This window comes from Lynx rufus, unplaced genomic scaffold, assembly GCF_022079265.1.
Source record: "Lynx rufus isolate CCGP_SWC_20201006 ecotype Redwood Valley unplaced genomic scaffold, mLynRuf1.p SCAF_11, whole genome shotgun sequence".
Lineage (NCBI taxonomy): Eukaryota > Metazoa > Chordata > Mammalia > Carnivora > Felidae > Lynx > Lynx rufus.
The window spans coordinates 68,055,824-68,076,977 of record NW_025814825.1 but is presented as its reverse complement, the minus strand read 5'-3'; the positions used below and the strand labels follow the sequence as shown (position 1 = coordinate 68,076,977).

At 62.8% G+C, this 21,154-nt stretch overlaps 2 protein-coding genes across 3 annotated transcripts in view; both read right to left on the bottom strand.

Moving 5' to 3' along the window:
* Positions 1–1,496: 1,496 nt before the first annotated feature.
* Positions 1,497–17,395, bottom strand: DPYSL4 (dihydropyrimidinase like 4). Of its 2 annotated transcripts, none has more exons than XM_047072759.1 (14): positions 17,096–17,395; positions 13,655–13,743; positions 12,982–13,166; positions 10,573–10,737; positions 9,932–9,993; positions 9,757–9,837; positions 8,262–8,330; positions 7,786–7,906; positions 6,796–6,952; positions 6,374–6,515; positions 5,511–5,681; positions 5,022–5,201; positions 3,202–3,367; positions 1,497–2,370 (listed from the first exon to the last, which is right to left on the bottom strand). In XM_047072759.1, the coding sequence occupies exons 1-14, from the start codon at positions 17,393–17,395 to the stop codon at positions 2,279–2,281; spliced, it is 1,980 nt and encodes a 659-aa protein (XP_046928715.1). In that variant the 3' UTR covers positions 1,497–2,278. The 2 variants fall into 2 exon arrangements, with proteins under 2 accessions (XP_046928715.1, XP_046928716.1); XM_047072760.1 differs by lacking the exon at positions 17,096–17,395 and adding an exon at positions 15,993–16,081.
* Positions 17,396–18,453: 1,058 nt separating this feature from the next.
* JAKMIP3 (Janus kinase and microtubule interacting protein 3) overlaps positions 18,454–21,154 on the bottom strand; it is a 119,357-nt gene continuing 116,656 nt past the window's right edge. The window contains 1 exon segment of the mRNA XM_047073636.1: positions 18,454–20,958. The gene's annotated coding sequence lies outside the window, so the exon portion shown is untranslated.

Sequence of the window (21,154 nt, the reverse complement as noted above, 5' to 3'; positions counted from 1 at the left end):
GCCGGCAGGGGTTGTACAAAGCTGGGGCGGGGGGTGGGGGTGGGGGCAGAGGCGGAGCCTGCTGGCGGGAACGGGGCGGGACAGAGGCGGAGTCGGCCAGTGGAGGCACGGAAGAGGCGGGGCTCGTCGGTGAGGGCGGGGCAGAGGCGGAGCCTGCCGGTGGGGTGGGGTGGGGCAGGGGCGGAGCCTGCCGGTGGGGTGGGGCAGGGGCGGAGCCTGCCGGTGGGGTGGGGCAGGGGCGGAGCCTGCCGGTGGGGTGGGGCAGGGGCGGAGCCTGCCGACAGGGACGGTGGCGAAGCCTGCCAGTGGCGTGGGGGCAGCGGAGAACCAGAACCAGAACCGCAGGTTGCGTGAGAAAGAGCTGGCTGAGTTGGGCAGAGGGAGCTCCCCGCTCGCCGAGGGCCGGGGGAGTTCATGTCAGAGACAACCCCGTGTGCCCACGCAGGGGACACAGGAGTCACTACCGGGAAGCCAGGGTCCAGAGGTGGGCAGCTGCAGGACACCTGTGGGTGGTGCCAGCCCCCAGAGAAAGCTCTAGGTGGAGACCTGGTGGTGCCAGAGGCAAGAAGGAGGAAGAGGTTAGGGTTCTGTAAACATTTGTGAATCTCGGTGTGTACTTTGAGACCCCAGGGGATAGCACACCCCTTTCCTGTGCTGGCTGCAGGGATGTGGGTGTGACCTGGCTCCTCGATCACTTCTCGCCTGTGCCTGGACGTCGGCCCCGGCGGAGCCCCGGAAGTGCAGCTCTGAGGCTGCACTGACCAAACAGATCTGGGGACCACCAGGTTGGGCCTTCTCCTGGGGCAGCCCCACAGGAAGCCCAGATTCCAGGCTGGGGCTGTGCTCCCCCAGAGGGCACAGCTGGAAAAGCTCCCTGGTCACCACCAGGAATGGGCGCTGCAGGCGCAGGGTGGAAGGGACTGTCCCCGACCGGTGCAGCTTGTCCCCGTGACCATGAACACCCTGCTCTTAGAGCAAATACACCCTTCGGGGACATTCCACACCTGGGGCAGAGAAGCAGCACGATTTCTATGAAAGCAGTGAGGCCAGGCCGTCAGTGCCTTCTGAGTCAAAGCCCTGGTTTGCTCTGTCTTGAGGGGGCAGGGCCTAGGGGACACAGGCCTCAGGCTGGGGCTGCACCACCTTCTTGGCCCGTCTGGTCAGAATGTGGTGGAGGTCGTCCAGCCCAACTCTCTCGCTCTGCGCATCTGGCCACGGGCCACCAGCATCTTCTGGCCGTGTCTGAGCTGCAGGCCTGGGTGCGGCCACGGTTCCCGGGCCCCTTCCCTTGAGAGGAAGAGCCAGCCCTGCCCCGTCTCCACCCAGAGGCCGAGCAGAGCCATCCTTAGGGGTGGCTGGCCGTCCGTGCAGCCGGCACGAATGTTCTCGAGTGCCCCGCACGCGAACCGCTGGTGGGGACGTGGTGCGGGGTCAGAGAAGTCGGGGCTCCACACGCCAGCAGCTTCAACCCAGACGCCTTTAATAGACCCCATTCCCGCCCGCGCGGGGCAGAGGCGGCCGCTCGGGCTGTGGGTGGCATGCAGGTTCCTGGCTACAGCCGTCCTTGGTGCACGATGTGCTGCGCTAATCAACTACCAGACCGCACACTTGGTCGTAAAAGGAGAGCATCTCAGCTAAAGGATCCTAAAATTCCCCTGGACTCGGGCTACTACAAGAGCGGAAGTTTGGTCCTTGGCAACGTACGAACGAGGCTGCCCTTTGCGAAGTTCCTGATGGGTCCCTGAAATCACAGCAGCTCTGGGGCAGGGGGCTCAGCTCACGGGCGCTCCCCCCCCATACCGAGGCGGACAGGGAAGGGGGGCAGGCTGCACCTTCACCCCCAGGAGCAGAGGGGAGGCCTGGGGCTCCGTGGGGCAGTGATTCATAACGGACGGGAGCCGACGCCCCAGCCTTGCGGCCGGGCCTGCTGTTCACGCATTTGCGGGGCCCCCGTGGTTCCCGTGGTCCTGGCGGGGCGGCAGCCCTGCCTTTGTGAAGCACCCAGCTGTCCTTCGGGGCCACCTGAGCTGACTCCGCCATCACATCCAGCCTCTTCAACCTGGCAGTGAAACCCCCCAAATTCAGCCCTTTCCTTGCACAGGCTCCTCGTACAGGACCTGGGACCCCAAAAGGGTAGTTTCTTGGGGGGGGGGGAAGGTGAGGCCAAGCACCTTTCAGGTAAGTCTGACAAAGGGAGAGCTATGTGAGGTGAGCAGCCCCGGCCAGCCGCCGCCCCGTGGGTGGGACAGCACTGGCTCGCGGGGTCCCACGCGGACACCTAGGACAGCGAGGTGATGTTGGAACGTCCGCCAGGGGGCGCCATGATCTTCTGAGCCGTGCGTCGCGCAATGTGGTCGTCTGCCTGAGACCCTGCAGAACGGGTGGGCATGAGGTCAGGGGCACGGACGCGCTGGCTGCACCCGTAACCGGGGCCATGGCTGCGGAGCCCCCGCGCACCCACACCGCGGACAGCCTGGCGCACAGACGAGCAGACCACGCAGACGCTCCCACACCGAGGCCGCGGGTGTGCGGGAAGGGAGGTGGGGCGGCCAGGCCTGCTCGTCCCACCTGTGGGTCTGGGCCCCACGACAAGAGAAGCCTGCCCCTAGCTTTTATGATGACCCCAGGAGGCCAGCAGGGACTCTGCCGCCAGTGAGAGGGAGGACAGGCGGGGACATCAGGGGTGGGAAGAGGTAGGACCCGGGCCCAGTGCATCTGCAGGGATCTGTCACGGCACAGCCAGGACCCTGACCAGATGCCCAAGGGGCAGCCTGCACCCTGGGCCCCCGGAGCCCTCCACGGTGTCCCTGCGTGTCCCCATGTGCTCACAGAGCCCTTCCTCATGTGCCTGACATGCAACTCCCGGGCTGGAGGGGCCGGACCCCACACGGCACCCGGCACAGGCATCGCGTGCCCATCCCGTCACTGAGCCCTCTCCGCGGCGCGAATGATGCAAGTAGGGGTCACCACGGCCACACTGGGGCAGGCGCTGGAGCAGGAGGGCCTCCCCACTGGCCCCTGGAGGGTGGGGGTGGCATGTCCTGCCCCCCCATCCCCACACTCCCCATCTGCGGACGGTTGCGGGTGGTCTGCGGCCTTGATGAGCTCACCCTGCCACAGGCTGGGTGCTGGGGCCCACCCCGGGGGCGCTTCCTGACCCTCGGGATTCTCCAGAGGAGTCCCCGCCCCAGCTCCACTCACCAGACAGGCTGAACCCCGACTGGTGCAGGTTGCGCACCGGTGGGACCGAGATCTTCCCCGGGCAGGACGCGCGCGCCTGGGCACCGCCCCCCGGTTTGGCGGGCACCATCACCTCGTGGACAGGCCCGTCGTACAGGCCTCGGGGCACGCCGTGGATCTCCGCCAGCTGTGGGGCCGAGGGGGCTGGGCGTCAGGGGGACCGAGCCTGCTCCGCTCTGCGGGCCCCCCTCTGCCAGGCTCTGGAACCCCGGGGCTCCCAGCCAAGGGAGGGGTTCCTCCCGCGACCACCCGCGACCTCGAACGCACCCCTCCCTCCCCACTCACACCTGTGCACATGGCCCCTCTTCCCGAGGCTAGAGGACACGCTCAGACAAGGGCAGCCCTGAGGACGTGGCCTCTTTAAGGAAGGGGAAGCCGGGCCCTGTGGCCACTGCCTCATCAGTAGGCTTCATTCGTGGCCCCAGCAGAGCCCCCACCCCAGCCCCGAGGAAGCCCTGGGCCCCGTCCTCCCTGAAAACGGCCCCAAAGCCAGAGACGTCTCCCCAGTAGCCACCATGATGGACAGACGGTCCGTGGACGAAGCAAAACCCTCCTGTGTGCCGTTTCCTGCTGGTGCCTCCCTGGGGTTCACGCTCAGACTCGTGACTGTTGCCAGTCCCAGGGGGTCACCACAGGGTGCGGGGGGGGTGGGGCAGGTGTGGGGCTTCGAGTCTGACGGCTTGGGTCTGGGTCCACACCCCGCCTCCAGCACCCAGGGTGAGGGACCGGGAGCCACCTCTCCCTGCCTGGGCTGCGTGTGGGGGCAGGGTCTGCAGGAGCCCAGCAGCGGACCCCCACCCCTCTGGGTGGGAGGCGGAGGGCGGTGCCTGGACTTCCGGCCTGGGCTCTGCACCTGGGCCAGCTGGGCCGCGTTCTCTGGGCCCCACCTCGGGGAGCAGCTGTGTGGCCCTCATGCCCTGAGACAGCGGCATCTCCGGGAGTTAGAGCAGATTCCACTCTCCTTCCCCCTGGAGGAGACCGGCCCCCGGCCCACCCTGGAAGCCGGCCCTCCTTGCTCTGAGCTCAGACAACGTCCTTCTAGAAAGCTGGATAAAGCAAACCTGTGTGTGCAGTAATTTTGTGTACACGTGTGCGTGTGTGTGCGCGAGCCGGCGACGCGTGCCGCGGGGCCGGTCAGACGCCCGGTGCGTCCCTCAGACGCAGGGGGCAGCTCAGCCAAGGGTTGCAGGAAGGAAGGAAAGATGTGGAAAGTACTCCCAAATCCCCGGTTCATAAAGCTGCTGTCAAGCCCACAGGCCCCTGCTTGTTTGTGAACGCGCGTCCACGCACGGGCGGCGGGGTGGGGGTGCTCCCACGGTGCCCCCGCACGGTCTAGGGCGCTCGCTCAGAGAGGCGGCCACCACTGACTTTTGTTGTGCCACTTGGGTAATAAAAGTTTGCATGGAGGGGCGCCAGAGGGGGCTCAGCCTGTTAAGCGTCCGACTCTTGGTTTAGGCTCAGGTCATGATCTCGCGGTTCATGGGTTCGAGCCCCGGGTCGGGCTCTGTGCTGACAGCTCAGAGCCTGGAGCCTGCTTCGGATTCTGTGTCTCCCTCTCTCTCTCTGCTCCTTCTCCCTCCCCCTCAAGATAAATAAAGATTTAAAAAAAAAACAAAAGTACATAAAGCCACTACTAAGAACCGACTCCCCAAGCAGGCGCTGGTCCCACTTATTTCCGCCGGGCCGGGCTGACCAGGAGGAGAAACCTCGTGGAGGTGGACAAGGTCGGAGAAGTCCAAGCCATCCCCCCCGCCCCCTGCCCCGGCCGGCTCCGGCCTTACCCGGTTGCGTGCCTTTATCCTCTTGTAGACGAAGTCGGGAAACGTCTTCCGAGGGATGAAGCGGCCGGCCCCGGGGGTGACGAACATGTTCCCGTCCTCCATCACCACCCTGCCCTGACTCACGACCACCGTGGGGGCCCCTCGGCACTCGAGGCCTTCAAAAATGTTGTACTCCACGTTCTGGGGAGACAGGGTGGAGGGCCGGCCTCACCCCCCTGCGGGCTGACCGGCACCCTCGGAGCCCTAGGGCCCCTGTTCTAGGACCTCTGAGAACCGGTCACCCCGGCTGGACCGAACTCGGACGGAACTGGCCACAACGGGCCGCGCCAGTTTCTAAAACGCGTGTCTCGGGAGGAAGGGCCTGCGGGTGAGCCTGTAACAGGGTTGAGTCTCCCGCAAGGCGGGGCAGGCAGGTGGTGCAGGTCCCTGGGGCTCCCCCAGCCCTGACCCTGACCCTGACCCTGACCCAGGGACCCAGGCTTCTCTTACCAGGTTGTGGCTCTTGGCAGAGATGATTTTTGTGGCCCTGGGGTTCCAAATAACCAGGTCGGCGTCAGAGCCCACAGCCACACGCCCCTTCCTCGGGTAAATGTTGAAGATTTTGGCCGCGTTCGTACTGGTCACAGCGACAAACTCATTCTCATCCATCTTCCCTGAGGCCTGGGAAACAAGAGGGCCAAGGTGAGGCGGGGGGGGGGGGGTGGGGGCGGTGGTGGTGCTTGTCCGAACAGCCCTCGGGGGTCTGGTCTCGCGGCCTTTGTGTGGACGGCGGCCCCTGTCCCCAGGCAGCAGGCGGCATCAGAACCGTGCTCCCAGGGCGTCGGAGGGCCCCGCTGTCGCAAACCCACGCGTCCCTGTTGGGCCCCGCACACCAGCACCGTGCTCACCCTGTGAGGCAATCAGCGGCCAGGTTTTGCTGACGTCTATCTCCCCTGGAGGACATGACCGTCCCCCGGGGTGGCCAGGCCTCGGGAAGAAGGGGGACGAGAGGGGCTGGTGTCCGGGCCTCTGCGGGGGGAGGAGCTCAGGGCGGGAGTGCAGGGGTGCAGGCAGTCTGAGGAAACGTCAGGCCTTTGGGGGAGACTGGGCATAATCCCATTACAAATAGCGACCCGGCTCTCCCAGATGCATTCTGCAGGTGATCTGGTTGCCCCACAGTGGCGGGAGTCTCCTCCAGGGGTACCAGAACTGAACGTCTGGGGAGCCCTGGATGGCAGGGCTGGGGGCGTGATGCCCCGGGGACACGACACACCCCGACCTGTGTTCCAGGCGGTGTGTTTACCGGGTAAGTGGCTTTCTGTTCTGAGGGACCGGCGGGGGGGGATGGCCCAAGACCCCCAGTCCGCACGCACCACACACTTCTCCCAGACCACAGACATCCGCTCCTCGATGCCGTTGGTGCCCTCGGGGATGAGCGTGAAGTTGTCCTTGCCAACGGCCTTCTGGGCGGTGGTGAAGGTGCAGTGGGCACTGCCGGTCACCTGGAGGTCCCCGCTGAGAAAAGGGGGGGTCAGGGGAGCCCACCGCGGCCTGATTTTCCTGAGCCGGCCAAGCCAGCCGGCTTCGCCCCCCTGCCCGGCCAGCACAGCCCACGGGGGCCGGAGGCTGTCCCGGAGCAGCGCTGGGCACGGCCGGTGGCTCAGCACGGGGACGGAGGGCCAGGACGGATCGGCGTGGGTTCTCTGCCCGGGGGGGTCCCGGCCCGCGGCTCGCGCAGAAGCCCAGGGCTGCTGGGGGCTGAGGTCGTGGAGGGACGCCCGGAGGGGCCTCTTACCTGGACAGCAGGGAGGTGAGGCGGTCTGCGGTGGTGGGGTCCGGGTTGATGGGGGGGGACGTGACGAAGGCCGCGGCCTTTGCCCAGTTCTTGCTCCAGTAGTGCGAGCCGTCGGTGCCCAGGCTGGCGGTGATGGGCTCCCCAAACACGACCACCCCTGCAGGGAGGCCCGTGAGAGGCACCCCCACAGCCTGCGTGCCCCCCGGACCCGGGCAGGGTAGGGCCCTTCGCACTGTGCTCTTGCTATGCCCCTCGATTTCCAAACCCTGGACGGCTCGTCTCTGCCTTCCAGGACACCCGGACCTTCCCACGTGGGGGTCCCCTCCATACCCTCCCCTTCACACCACCTGCCAGAGGTCGGGCCTGTGGGGAATCAGCTGGGCCGAGGGCAGGCAAGTGGCCAACTCTGCCCGCCCCTGCCAGTCTGAGGCCTGTCCCCTAGGACCCCCGTTCTTCTGTGTCCCCACCGCCTCCTCCACTGGGGGTGTTCTATGGGCAGAGGCCCCCCGGGCTCCCAGTGTGTGCACCCCAGCTCCTGGAGGCACGGAGGCACCCAGCACACAGTGATGTGGGGCTCCCAGCACAGGGCAGGGGGGCGAGGTCCCATCAGGAGTAGGGTCAGCTGTCCCTCACACACACACGCCACATACACACACACGCACGTACAGCTGTGTCACTTCTGTGCACACGGGACCGACAGGCCCCTTGTTTCATGGCCCCTGGTGAGCAGCTGCTACCTCAACGAGCCAGGAGGCTGGGCCCCACCTGTACAGGGACGGGGCGCCTGTGTCTCCCGCAGGACTCACCCCTGGAGCCCTCACCCGAGGCCCCACCGCCGAGAGGCCAGGCAGGGTGGCCGCTGCTTCTCCATCAGGCCTGCCCTGCTCTGAGCCTCAGTTCAGCCAGCTGGGCCCCCAGTCCTGAGAACGCGACCCCCGATCCCTGAGAGATCCACCCCCAAGCGTCTGGGGCCCAGGGCCCGGCACTCACCCCTGCGCTTGGCTTGGGCGACCATGTCGGCCGCACCCTTGCTCATCACTTTGGTGACGTACAGGGGGCAGTTGGCCTGCTTGGCAACGGTGATGGCACGGTACACGGCCTCGGCCTCCACCTGGGGACGGGAGCTCAGACTGAGCGGGCCCTGGGGCCTCCTGACCGGTGTGGGCATGGACGGCCACCATCACCCACAGATCCCGGGCCCAGAGGGGGCAGCGTGAGTGACTGAGGACCCCAGCCTGCAGTTCAGTGCCCAGGAGGGTCTAGGTTGCCCCAGGTGGTTCCCAGAGCCTGACCTCACCGCCTTCTTGGCCTTGGGTAAAGGGCCACCGGTGGTGATGGGGGACATGAGCCAGAGGAGGACCAGCGAGTCACAGCCCTGGACGCCCACGGGGTCAGGTCCACTCCCGTGAAGTGGCTGTCTGGGATGCGGTCAGGGCCGGGACGGCGCTCAGCGGGCAAACTCCTACCTCCTCGGGGCGGCTGAGCACGTGGCCCTCGGGGCCGGTGATGCCAAGCTCCAGCAACCGCTTCTGCTCCTAAAAACACGGACAGGACATCACGGTCCGGCCCGGGTACAGCCGGAGTCTCACAGAGCCTCAGTCTGGGCGTGATGTAGGCAGCCCAGGAGACCCCGCCCCCAAGATGTGCCCTGCCCCCCTGACGCTCATGTGAGCTCTCCTCCCCTACACTGAGCTCCGGGCCTCCAGGCCCCCGAATCACCAACTACAGAGAACTCAGAACGGAGGAGTAGGGTGGGTCTGGAGAGGAGTGACCCCAGCTCCCTACATTACAGATAAGGTTGGGGCTTGGAGAGGGCACCCCGCCTGCCATACTGTGTTCGCCAGCAGGGGGCATCCAGGAGTACACCGGGGGCTCCGCGGTCAGGGGTGGACAGAACGCACTTTCCCCAGCACGCCCGTGAAGATCTGTGCCTCGCGCATGAATGAAGACGTGGATGCGGGAGTCACCGTGAAGAACCGGCGGGAAGCAGAATCCCGTGGACCCAAGAACACGACCCCCCACACTGGTGGGGTCTCCCTGGCACGCTCTGCCCACCTGCCCGCATACTGAGCCAGACCCACGGCGTTCTCCTAACTGAAGCCCGGCCTGGCCTTGGACCAGGGAGGCCACACACGGCACCTGGCGCTCTCGTGGCGGGGTGGGTGGATGAGGACCTGGGAACCGCACGTGCCCCTCCCCAGGTGTCACCACTTTGCTTTCAACTGGGGATGAGGCAGAGCCCAACCCACCAGGAAGCCTCTCTGTGTCTGGGATGCCAGGGAGGCATGCTGCCCCGTGAGGAGCCCCCGCACCTCCCCGCACCCACAGCACCTGCACCTGCGGGCGCCGACCCCACAGCCCAGGCACAGGGGCCGGTGGGGGCCAGGACCTGTGCTCAGTGACCACAAGGAGCAATTAATTCTCTGTGGGGCCTCGATCCACAGGGGCAGAGGACACCAGGAAAGCCTGCCTCGGGCCCCCTGGAAGCAACATTTTGGTTCTGGGAAACTTCTGATAAGAAGTGTGATGATCAGGGGCGCCTGGGGGGCTCAGTCGGTTAAGCGTCCGACTTCGGCTCAGGTCACGATCTCACGGTCTGTGGGTTCCAGCCCCGCGTCGGGCTCTGTGCCGACAGCTCAGAGCCTGGAGCCTGCTTCAGATTCTGTGTCTCCCTCTCTCTCTCGGCCCCTCCCCCCTCCTCAAAAATGAATAAATGTTAAAAAAATTGAAAAAAAAAAGAAGCGTGATGATCACGGAGGAATCTCCATTATGGACAAAAGCCCCCAGGCCCCCCAACTCCCTGCTTGCTTGACCTCTGATCCAGGGCAGCCTGCCTACAAGAATATGTCCACTGTTCCCTCCCTGGGGGTTTGTGCGACAAAGTGCCCACATGTGAGTGTCCAGAAGCCACCCCGGCCCCTCATCCGCCCCCACCCACCCTGCGGGCAGCCCTCCGGGCACCTCTTCCACGATGTCCCCGTTCTCTGCATGCACTTGGGCCAGGGCACCCAGGTCCCGGATGATGCTGAAGATCTCGTACATCTGGGAAGAGAGCGCACAAGGCGTGTGGGGCTGTGTGCACCCTGCCAGCGGCCTGAAGCACCCGCTGTCCCCTCCTCTCAGCCCCTGCCCTCACCTGGCCGTCGGTGCACTGGTACCTGTCCTTGTATGCCATGAAGACCAGGAAGGAGTTCACGCCTGGAGGACAAGCAGGGGGGATCAGATCCCAGCCGCTGTCGGTCCGACGCCCAGGGGCCGCCCCTGCTCCCTGATCTCCTCTCCCACGGGCCTGCTCGTAAACTGACTTGTGTCAAGTCCCCAAGAAGCTCTGATGTGGGTTTTGCTTCAGGACTTTTGATTAAAAGAAATTAAGCCTTGTTCACAGACTGGCTTTTCAGTGCAGACAGCACAGAGAACTGCAGGTTGGAAAGTATTCCCTTCCTAAACCGACGCTAGGAAAACTTGTAGCTCTTGTCTTTCGTCCAGGACAGGGACAAGGGGCCTGGGCTGCAGCTGAGGACAGTGACAGGACCCGTCCCTCAGACACAGAGGCAGGTGACCTCCTGCTCTGGATCCTCTGCAAGTAGAACAGACCCTCCAGTTTGTCCTTCTTCCCCCCAGCTCCCAACCCCCCCACCCTGGGGTCCAACAGATGCAGAGTCCAGCCTGGCCAGGGGCTGGGGGTAGGGGCCCTTTCCAGCCAATACCAGGGAAGCGTGGGCCCCCATGCCTACCCGCCCTCCAGCCACCCCAGCCGGCCTCTAGACATGCCGTTACCTTTGTCCTTGACCAGGGCCTCCAGCTCCTCCCTGATGCTCTCATGCCAGCGGGGGACATCCACGTGGAGGGAGTAGTCACAGCAGGCCCCACTGTCCGCGCGCTCCCGCCACTGCTCATAGGCTGCCAGCAGGCTCACACCCGTGTCGGGAAACACGTGGTCCACTGTGGGGGGGGCAGTGCGGTCAGCCGAGCCCCCACTCTGGTCACCGGGAACCACCTTGGCCTCCAAGGGAGACTGGTTTCATGTTCCCAAGAGATCAGGAAGTGCCTCTGAAAAAGCCGTGGAGAGGCCACGGGTCGCTTCCATGAGGCTGGTGCTGCTATGAACCTGCTCATTGGTTCTGTCCAAAGAGGCACCTTCTGCCTCATATCCCTTGGCCTTCTCTGAGCAGAGAGAAAGCCCAGACTCAAGCCACCCACGCCCTGATGGACACGTTCACCCCAAGGAGCGCCGGTGGCAGTCCAGAGCCTTAACCTCCAACACAGGTGTCTACGTGAGTGAGCGCACCTGGAGGGCCAGTGGAGGGCGGAGAAGCAGGTGGTGGTGCTGTCCGTGGTGCTGAACCTGGCCAGCCAGCCCGGAACAGCAGCACGGGGCTGGCTCCCCTTACTTGCACCTCACTGACTACACACACCACCACCCCACCCCTGGGGAAACCAGGAGGGAGGGCACTTGGCCACTACACCATCACTTCCCCCACCCAACCTCAGGTCCAAGGTCCAAACACTGCTCACGGTCTCCCCTGGGTGCCGGGAAAGAGCTCAGAGTAGGGGTGGCCAACGAGAAGGCACACGCACCCAAGGGTTACTGGCAAACGCTGTGCCTTCCCCCAGCAGACTGTGGGTCCCCCCCCAGGTGGGTCTCCCATGCTCCCCACAGGTCAGATCTCACGCCCAGGACCCTGGGGGAGAGGGTGCTACCCTGCCCTGTGGTCCCTGCATGGCTCCAGCCTGGGGAAGACGGTTAGCCAGAGGCTAGCTTCAAGCCACAGCATCTCTCTGTCCTCACAGTGACACCTCACGGCTTGTCTGATGCCTGGGCACTGGCACGAGCAGGTAACAATCACGAAGTGTCCTGGCTGGCCGGGGCCACCAGTGATGAGCATGAGCAGTGATCTAAAATGGCCAGTCTCGGGGCGCCTGGGTGGCGCAGTCGGTTAAGCGTCCGACTTCAGCCAGGTCACGATCTCGCGGTCCGTGAGTTCGAGCCCCGCGTCGGGCTCTGGGCTGATGGCTCGGAGCCTGGAGCCTGTTTCCGATTCTGTGTCTCCCTCTCTCTCTGCCCCTCCCCCGTTCATGCTCTGTCTCTCTCTGTCCCAAAAATAAATAAACGTTGAAAAAAAAATAAAAAAAATAATAAAATGGCCAGTCTCCTCAAACTAAAAAACAAGACCATTGTTGGCTTGTTGGTGTTTGCTTCATGGTTGAGTAAACCAAACGAAGCCGTGGTTTGGGCAATAGCTAAACATAACTTGTGAAGCAGCCCAGAGTCCTCAGGGCAGCCTTCCTGGTGGCAGCACTGACAGCACGCACCGTGTGCCAGGCACAACAGAGCAACTTGTGCACTGACTCCCTTAGTCCCCACAGCCGTCTAAGGAGGCTCTTCCCCTCCCGCCCGCCTCACAGGTTAGCAAAGCGTGGCTTCTAGAAGTTAGGTGAGTTACTGAAGTCGAACAGCTGGAACGTGAAGCCAGGGTTCAACCAGGCATGTTAGACCAGGTCTTAACCACAGCAGGGTGCCTGCACTCGGCACCGCCCAGCTGGTGGCATTCAAGGCCATGAGAGGAGGGCTGGGGTCTCGTCCTGGCTCTGAGCTTAGCACAGTCAGGTTCACCTCGGGCAGGTGAATCCGCCTTGCAAGCTGTTAGGTAGGCGGGGCTTGTCTGCCGAGCTCCCAGGGTTTACGAGCTGCAGGTGGCACAGAGCCAGCACTGAAGAAAGGGCAACCCTGGTGGCTGTTGATCAGATAACAGTAAGTATTCCTGTCGTGTTTTTCCTGAAAACCTAGCCTCCTTCTCGACATGGGCAGGAACTTTGTGCAAACCGAGTTTCAGAGGCTCAGGAGCAAACGTGGCTGCTTCAGACATGACCCCTCCCCTCGTGCAAGGCATTTTGGTTTGGAAAACCTAGTCCTTGGCCGGCTGCCAGCTTCCCAGGAAATAAGAAATTCCTGGGCACACATCCATTTGCTCCCATGGAAATCCCAGGAGCACGCCGGAGCTGGCCAAGGCAAGATGACTCACAACGTGAACAGGGAGAACAAAAGCATACGCGAGGCTTTCTTAGACTGAAAGGTAATAAAGGGAAATAGACCAAAAAATCGCTCTATTGTAAGGCTCTTCCTGCAACACAGAAGCCTGGCCGGCGGAGCCTGGGACGGATGCTTTGCACGCGGGAGACACTCACGTATCATGGTGGTCCCTCCCGCTAGGGCGGCCTTGGTCCCCTGGCAGAAGTCATCAGCTGGCGTCATGCCCAGGACGGGCATCTGCAGCCTCGTGTGGACGTCCACTCCGCCTGGCAGGACCATCAGGCCATGGGCGTCGATGGTTTTGATGCCTCCAGGGACAATGAGGTTTTCTCCAATTTGTCTGAAAGCAACAAAGATTACTTAACTGGTCTGGCCTCCGGAGACCGTCAGAGAGCATGACATACCAGCCGTGGGCTTGAGACAGTCAACACAGAAGACCCACCCTGGGCACTGCCCTGCGGTGCCCACCTGGGTTCCACGTGTTGCTCTAGGGACTAGAGCCGCTGACAGGAGCAGAGATGCTGACAGGTGTGGTCAGTAAGTATTTATTAAGCACCTACCGCGAGCCCTGAATCATCCTACAGCTGTGATAACACACATACATGTGTGAGCCACTGTCCTGCTTCCCAAGACCTTGCCACTCACTGACAAGATTCTGTTGTCACTAAAGGCCTGGGCTGGGGCTCTTTCCAGGGAACGGGATTTTGGAAAAGTAAAGAAAACAAAACAAAACATTTAGGTGGAGTTCACCCAAAGGTAAACTTGTGGACAATGTGCAATCAATGTGCACACGTGTGATCTGTGAAGATATTTGAGGCAGAAACTTACTTTATCAAACCGTCTTCCACATACAAATCAGCGTAAAAGGACTGGTCATCATTCACGATCTTCCCGCCTTTGATCAAAAGGCGGTCGCTCTATTGGAAGCAAACAAAAGACAGGTTTTCTCCAAACTGAGCTATTCAACATCCTCCCCAAAATTTCTTCCTCTGGAATTAGGATTGGAACACTCAGATGCAATGTGTACACATACAAATGAGCAAGGAAGCCAGCACTGTCTCCCACCCCCAGGAATGGGGCAGAGGGGTCTGGAGGCCACTGTCGCTCACGGGCGGTGTTCAGTGATGGAAATGGGGGTGTTGCCTGGTGCTCTCTTAGGCTGTCTGGGGGTGCTGAGGGGCCGAGGAGGGATAGAGTCCAGAGAGGCTGGGACTCGGGAGGCAGGAGCTGCTGATGGAGAGGCCATGGGGGTGAAGGGCCAGGAAGACATCAGGGTGACCACAGGCCGTGGTGCTGCCTGGAGGTACCCCGCGTGGGTGGACAAAGTGCCAGGAGGCGAGGCCAGCTGGTGGGTCACCTGCACAGCGTGGAGCTGCGGCACCGGGTGGGGCTGGCCCAGTGCTCAGCAGCCATAAACCCACTTCTAGGAACCCCGCCAAGTGGTGGGGAAGGTGCAAAGTGGGGCAGAAAGTAGGGTGTCATGCACGGAACTTGGCACGGACTCGGGAGAATGATGGGGAGAAACGTGGGAAAGGAGCAGAGACACAGAAGGCTGTGGACTGTTCCCCTGTTTGAGCCTCAACACCCCTCCGACCTGGCCCGGCAGGAACGACAAGTGCGCCCACAGGGAGGCGTGGCTCTCCACGCACCAACAGCCGAGGCCACCCGAGCCAGGCTGTGCAGTGCAGTTAGCAGGAACCCCAAGAGCCCGCTGAGGTGCACATGACCCGTCACGGGTGGGCCTTCCTCACTACGTGATCCTCCTCTCGTCCTCATTTCCATTTGGACTGACTTCTCAGGATTGTGCTGATTCGTAAAACCACCCCCCACTGTCTACAAAACGTCTGATGAGCCAGGCCACGGGCCAAGTGCAGCCCCCAGTGGACCGACCATCCTCAAGTAAGCCCAAGGAAACCCTGACCAGGAAGACGAAGGCTTTGGCAGAAGAGAGCTGTGGTCTGCGTGCCCCCCCCCCAGGTAGGAAGACCTTACTTGTGGTCTGTGTCCCCCCCCACCCCCACCCCAGGCAGGAGGACACTTGCCGTCTGTGTGCCCTGCCCCGCCCCGCCCAGGTAGGAAGACCTTACTTGTGGTCTTTTACATCCCTCCCCTTTCCAGGCACCTGAACTCACACTTCGGGAACCTTCCTGGGTTTGGAACCAAGAGGGAAATGCAGCTGGGATGAGGTGCTCACCAGGATGAGGCTGGAAGTTCCCCTAAACAAGCCATCTTGTGTCTGACTCCCCCCCCCCCAAAACCCCAACCCCGTGCAAGCCACTGGCAGACTTCCCGAATCGGGCTGGACCCCGAGCCAGTCACGAGGCAAGACCCCCTCCAGTCCGCGAAGGACAGGGGCTCCTTCCTCCCGGAGTATCTCTCAGGACGGGAATCCGCAAGTCCACCGCCCTCCCGCCGAGGTCCACTCCAGAGTCGGGTCTCAGCCTCGCGGGCGCCCCCTGCCACGGTCCAGCTGGCGCCGGGGCGCCTCCCTCCCCCTCCCTCCGCCGGCTCCCGGCCGGCCGCCTGGAGGGGGCGGCTTTGTTTGCTGGCAGCGCGGGGTGAACCGTCTGACCTCCCGCACCCTCGCTTGTGGTTGTTGGGGGGTCTCCCCTCCCGAGGGCCGGGGCTGCCGGGGTGCCCGCTCGGCGGCTACGAGGGAGCTGCTCGCCTCCCCTGGGGTCTCCGAACCCCGGCTCCGTGGAGGGGTTCGGGCCTCCAGGGGCTCCAGGCTGAGCCACGGGGGCTGAGGCGCTTTGTCTCGGACAAAGAGCTCCCCGCGCGGCGGAGGCGCGGTCCGGAGCCAGGCCAGCCGCGCCGCGCGGGGGACGCACCCGAGGCCCGGCCGGCGGTGCCAACAAAAGGCCGCGCGTCCCGGGAGGACGCCGAGACCGGATCTCCCCGCCTCGGCGCGCGGCCGCCGCGGGGAAGGAGGCCCCTCCCCGCTTTGGGGAGCAGGCCTCTCCCGGCCCCGCGCCCTCCCTGGCGCACAGGAGGGCCCGGGACCTGTGCGTCCGGCGCGGCGCTCGCTGGAAGGACCAGCGCCGGGAGGGGGGCACCGGCGCGGGCTAGACGCGGAGCGCAGCAAGCTGGGCGCGGAGCCGGGACGGTCCGGCCCCGGCGGTGGGCAGGGGGCGTGGGGTGAAGGGGGCGCCGGAGCGGGGCTCACCGTGATCCGAGGGATGTTCTTCTTGCCCTGGAAGGACATCCTGCTCCTCCCGCCCGCGCGGCCCCCACGCTCGGCCGGCGCGGCCTAGCTCAAGCGGAGCGGCCCTGGGGGTCCCGGGCGGGGGCGCGCAGAGCCCGGGCTTGTACGCGGGGGCGCCGGGCTTCCGAGTGCGAGCACGCCGGGCCGCGCGGCTCCGGTGCCGAGCCCCGCCCCCGGGCCCGCCCCGCCCCCGGCCCGCAGCTGCTCCTTTGCATTCAAGCCCCGCCCCAGCCGTGCTCAGTACCCACCCGCTAGCCGCCCCGGCGGAGGCCACAGTACCCCAGCCGTGCTCAGTAACCGCTCCGCCCCGGGCCCCGGCGAAGGCCACAGGCGGGACCCCTGCGCCCCCGGCGCCGCGCGGACCCGCGGACGCATGCTGCCTGGGGAGGGGGAGAGGCCTGCGACAAGTCCTGGCCGCTGCGTGTGCGGAGTTTGGCTCCCGGAAAGAGGGTGAAGTCGGGCCAAGTCCTGCAGGCCCCGCCCTCGCCCCTGCCCTGCCAGGGCCCGCCGCCTGCTCCCTGGTGACCCGACGCACCCAAGGCCACTGGGATTGATCCTAATCTCAAATCCAGGCCCGGGCGCTGCGGGAGCCGGACTCCCTCCGGGAAGGCGCCTCTGGCCAAAGCCTGGCTCCTTCGCATCCTATGGTCCAGGCCCGGATCGGGACGCAGGGCGGTGTACTGGCTCCGGGACCCCGCGGTGGACACACCTCCCGCAAGGCTGCTCCACGGGCCGGCCGCGTGAAGCTTGGGGACAGGAGGAAGGGGACAAGGGCACAAGTTAAGGACGCACAGAGATAGGAAGGCAGAGCGAGACTGAGACATGCAGAGAAAGAGAGCTACCCAGAGCCCCTGACAGACCGGAGAAGCAGAACCAAGGCAGAAGAGGCCCGACGCGCGCGGGTTCAGGACAGCGAGTTTCCCGGGGACGGACTCGGCCAGTCAGGGAGAGGGAGGCCCCTCCCTGAGCCCTCACGTCCCCTCGGAGAGGCTGGGGGTTTGGGAAGAGAACCAGCCCCTGGTCCACGCCCGCCCCGGCGGCCTGCCCTCCCTGCGGCTTCTCACTGCCCGCTTTTGGGTCAAGCGGGGCGGCCCTCCCAGACTTGCCGCGGCCTCCGGGTCATCTCGGCGGGGCTCGCCGGGTCCCTCTGGGTCGCCAGGTGGCCCGCTGTACGGCTCTCCAGCCCGAGGGCTCCGACGGCCACCGCCCGACGCGTCCAGCTGCAGCGTCTTGTTCTCAAAGGCGTCCTCCACGCAGCGGAAAACGCCGCCGAGCCTGGGCCGGGCCCGCGGGCTGCCTGAGCCCAGCGTCCCCGGGCCCGCGGGCAGAGGCTCCGCGGGCTCCTGCGGCCGGCGTGCGGCCATGGAGGGAGCGGGCGAGGGGTCGCGGGTCCCGGAGCCTCCTGCGGCGGGTGTGCGCGCGGCGCGTGACCCGGCCGACCGGCCCGGCTCCCCCCGCCCCCGCCCCCAAACCGACCCCAAACCGACCCCGAGCCCGCGCGCGGGGCTGGCGCTGTCCGCGCACAGAGTGCTGAACGCGCCGAGCCGGCCCGAGGGCTCGCGTTCCGTCTGGGCGAAGCCAGAGTTCCCACCTCCCGCCCACCCAGCGGGGCACGCGCTGAAGAGACCCCTGCCTGTCGACACTCCAGCCAGATTTCCGAGCCCCGTGGTAGATCCTAGGCCCAGCCGGAGGCTCTGACTCCGAAACGTCTGGCAAGTGGGGACGGTCGGAGGGGAAGGCAGGGAGGGGCGATGCGCCCCGGGAGAGCTGCTCCTGACCGCCCTTAAGCCCCAGTTCAAGGCTTTGGGGTAAGACAAGGCGGAGGGACTCAGCCCGTCCAGGGTCACAGGACGATGCTGTCACTCTGCCAAGCCCTGCTGAGAGTGACTTTTCAGGAAAAGACATCCAGCCTTTGTGTTCTAACGCAGCCGGCATTTCAACATGTACGTTTGGACATGAGAGTCACCTCGAGGACACTCGTGCTGGTGTGGCAGGAGCATTTCCACGGAGCCAGATCAGCACCTGTCCCACCCCTGCCACATCTCTGGCTTCCACACCCCCCCCCCACCCCCAGGGTGATTAATAAAACCAGCCTCTACTCACCTGTGTGAAGCCATCTGCAAGTGAAACCTGTTGCCAAGTCTCATTCACTCGCAGAAATTCTCTTACTTTCCTAAGCTTTTCACATTTTCTCTTCTGGTTCTCACTTGATAAGCAGCTACATGAAGAAGCCTCCCTGGTGGCCGACCTCAGCCCGGTGCTGCCCGGTACCTCTGATTTCAGAGCCTGTCTTCCAGGTGATTCTCCACGAGGTAGGGTAAGGCTGCAGGTAAGATGCCTGGCTCCTCCGTGCGCAGGAGGGCCAGGCTCCCTTCCCGGCGTGGAACGTGACACTGCCTTCAGAGAACGGACACGGGACACAGAAGTGGCTAGCACTGCCAATATGCCCAAACTTTAATGCCGTGGGAAGAGGGTAACTTTGATATTCTAAGATTTAAAACATTTTTTATTAAAACTGTACAATAATTTACAAATGAGTAAAAATTCTCTGGTATACATCATAGGAATCACAATACAAAAATAAGTGTAAAATTTTGTACTTGACCACCATAGGCACCTATTTTAGGCCTGTGAATACTGTTTAGCACTGAACAGAAGAATATCGTGTTTAGAATGTGGTTAGTAAGAGAACACATACTGGCTGGCATAATGCCATGATAAAACAAGTCCGAACTCATTTTTGCATAAATGTACAGTAAAGCTTTTTAAAATACAGTAAACAAATATATGATTTGATACATATATTTACAACTTGATTTTCCTGAGCCTAAATATAAATCCATTTCTGTGTTAAAACACACAATCCACCTTAAGGTTTCAGTGATGGGGTGATGGTAAATGTAGACGGACGTCACAGTGCCTCCAAACCCACTCCCACACACCCTCCTTCCTGACAACCAGGGTGGTATGCACAGCCGTGTAAGGCACGCGGGGTGTCCTGTAGGCTACAGGTTCTGCAGGGGCAGAGCACTTTAAGGAAGAGCACAGTCCTTCAGCAGCGGGACTCTAGACCGTGGAAATGAGGTGCACACACACGTCCGTGTCAGCACACACACGGCTGCGATTCACGTGGATTTCCAGTTCAGACCAACGAAAACATCTGTGCGGTTCTGGGTGTTGTGTACACAGCGGGATCGCGTTGATGCTGTTATACTGTCAGCACGTCCACGTCCTGGTTGCACAGTAAACATTTCTGGCAACTTCTGACCCCTCCCCTTGTTCCACGAGAGAGTGGCATTCACCCACCCTTCTCCTGTTTGAGGAGGTTTGCGACAACAGGGCACAGATACTTTCAGCAAATTCAGTCCAGCCCACTGGTTTAGCATAAAAGATATCCTCTAGGATTTAGAAAGAGCACATTATTTTAAAACGCTTGAATTCTTCGGATGCTCGCTGGACTAGCGGGAAGCAGGGACAAATGCTCGTATCCACTTTTGCCTCCCCCCACCCCCCGCCTGTTTTCTGTTGTTGGCAAAAGCCCAGTCCTGAAATGCTGGATTTCGTAATCAGGTGAAAAGAAGGTGCCCAGGATACACGAATAAAAACAATGACGTCTAAAGAGAAGAACTAACATTGGGACTCAATGGGGACTTTCAGGCAAGGATACAAATGTGGTTCGGTACACGGGATATTATTAAAACGGGGCCATTTTCGCTACATCCTTTTACATGTAAACAACTTCACAGGCATTGGCACGCATCTACATGCTTCTCTGTCCTGCCTAGTTTGCCCTTTTCGAAACTACAAAGCCGTGGTTAAGAACGTCTGGCACGTGTGCGGAGGGAATATGAAGTGCTCCAGACAAATGCAAAATCGGGATGATCCAAATAGACACGGGCGAAGTTGGGTCTCAGCTGCACGTGGCTAGATCCTGAACGGCCATCCCGCACAGCTGCCGTCCCTGGGCAGGACCCACTGGGGCGGGCGGGGCCGCACCAGAGGCGGCAGCGCCCCCAGGGCTTGCCGCTACAGAGTTTCTGGACGCCTGCGTCACACCCTCCACCCAGCCCCAATCTGGGAGTTCATCCGTAGCTCCACAGGGGCGTTTATTAGCTCAAGACTGCCGTTTGCCATTCGGTTCTGGGCACATCAAATGTATCCAGGGGATGCGGCCATTAGAACGAGGCAACACTAGTCATGGAGAATGAAACAAGTTTTCAGGCTTGGTCCTCAAACCCCAACATCAGGCTCAGCCAGAGAAGCAGCGGACTCACCCTGGATCTCGTCCAAGTGAGTAAGTAACCGTGCGTTAATGACCACAGAAAGGACGGGTGTCCCGGGACAAGTCTGACTAATAGGACGCTGCCCAGCAGAAACCCTGCACCCACTAGAGAAGAGTGTCTCTGTCCGATCCCGTAAGCCTCCTCCCGATTTCTCCCAGGGAATCGAGCCCTGCCTGGTGCCAGTCATCTGCGCCAGGCTTGGACGCGTCTTCCGACGCAAATATGAGATGAACCTGACACTTGCAGACAACACAGTCACCCCTCCCTTCCGCTCCTCGGAAACACAGTCTGCTTTTCTTCTACGCGGTGTTTGCCGCACTCTCACCCGGCTGCAGGTGTCACTATGCAGCACGTAAACTTCCAGGTGCCTCAAAAGAGCCCAAATCTCGTCTCCGTGTTGAGCACGCACGTGCGCACACACAGAGGCTCACGCACATGCACGCGCGCGCACACACACACACCTTGCGAATTCAGCCCTGGGAGCGACAACCTCAGGCCAGCAAGGGTGTGGGGTCGATGGAAGAGCCTCTTCCGCCCATGAGTCGGGCTGGCTCCGAGTGCTGGAAGACGTTCCTGGGCTGCGGCCAGAGCGCTAGGCAGGAACGGAAGCTTCAAAGGAGCTTCATCGACGTGCTGTTTCCTCCCTGGAAAAGAGGGAAAACAACAGCTTTATTCTAGCATGAGCCATCCGAGGCACTCTGAGGTTACACTGGCGGTGGGAAGGGGCAGAGAGATGCCCCGGGCACGGGCTCCACACGGCGCAGTCAGACTCCAGCGGCTGGTGCGGGAGCCGCAGAGACGTGTCCCGGTGCCCCACAAAGCTGTGTGCAGACGTGGCCT

Excerpts from the sequence above, each read along its gene's own strand:
- DPYSL4 (XM_047072759.1), bottom strand. The coding sequence starts at position 17,395 with ATGGCCGCACGCCGGCCGCAGGAGCCCGCGGAGCCTCTGCCCGCGGGC. Across the intron at positions 13,744-17,095 it reads GCTTGACCCAAAAGCGGGCA|AGCGACCGCCTTTTGATCAA; the intron begins GTGAGAAGCCGC and ends TGCTTCCAATAG. Across the intron at positions 6,516-6,795 it reads CTCACCTCCCTGCTGTCCAG|CGGGGACCTCCAGGTGACCG; the intron begins GTAAGAGGCCCC and ends CCCTTTTCTCAG.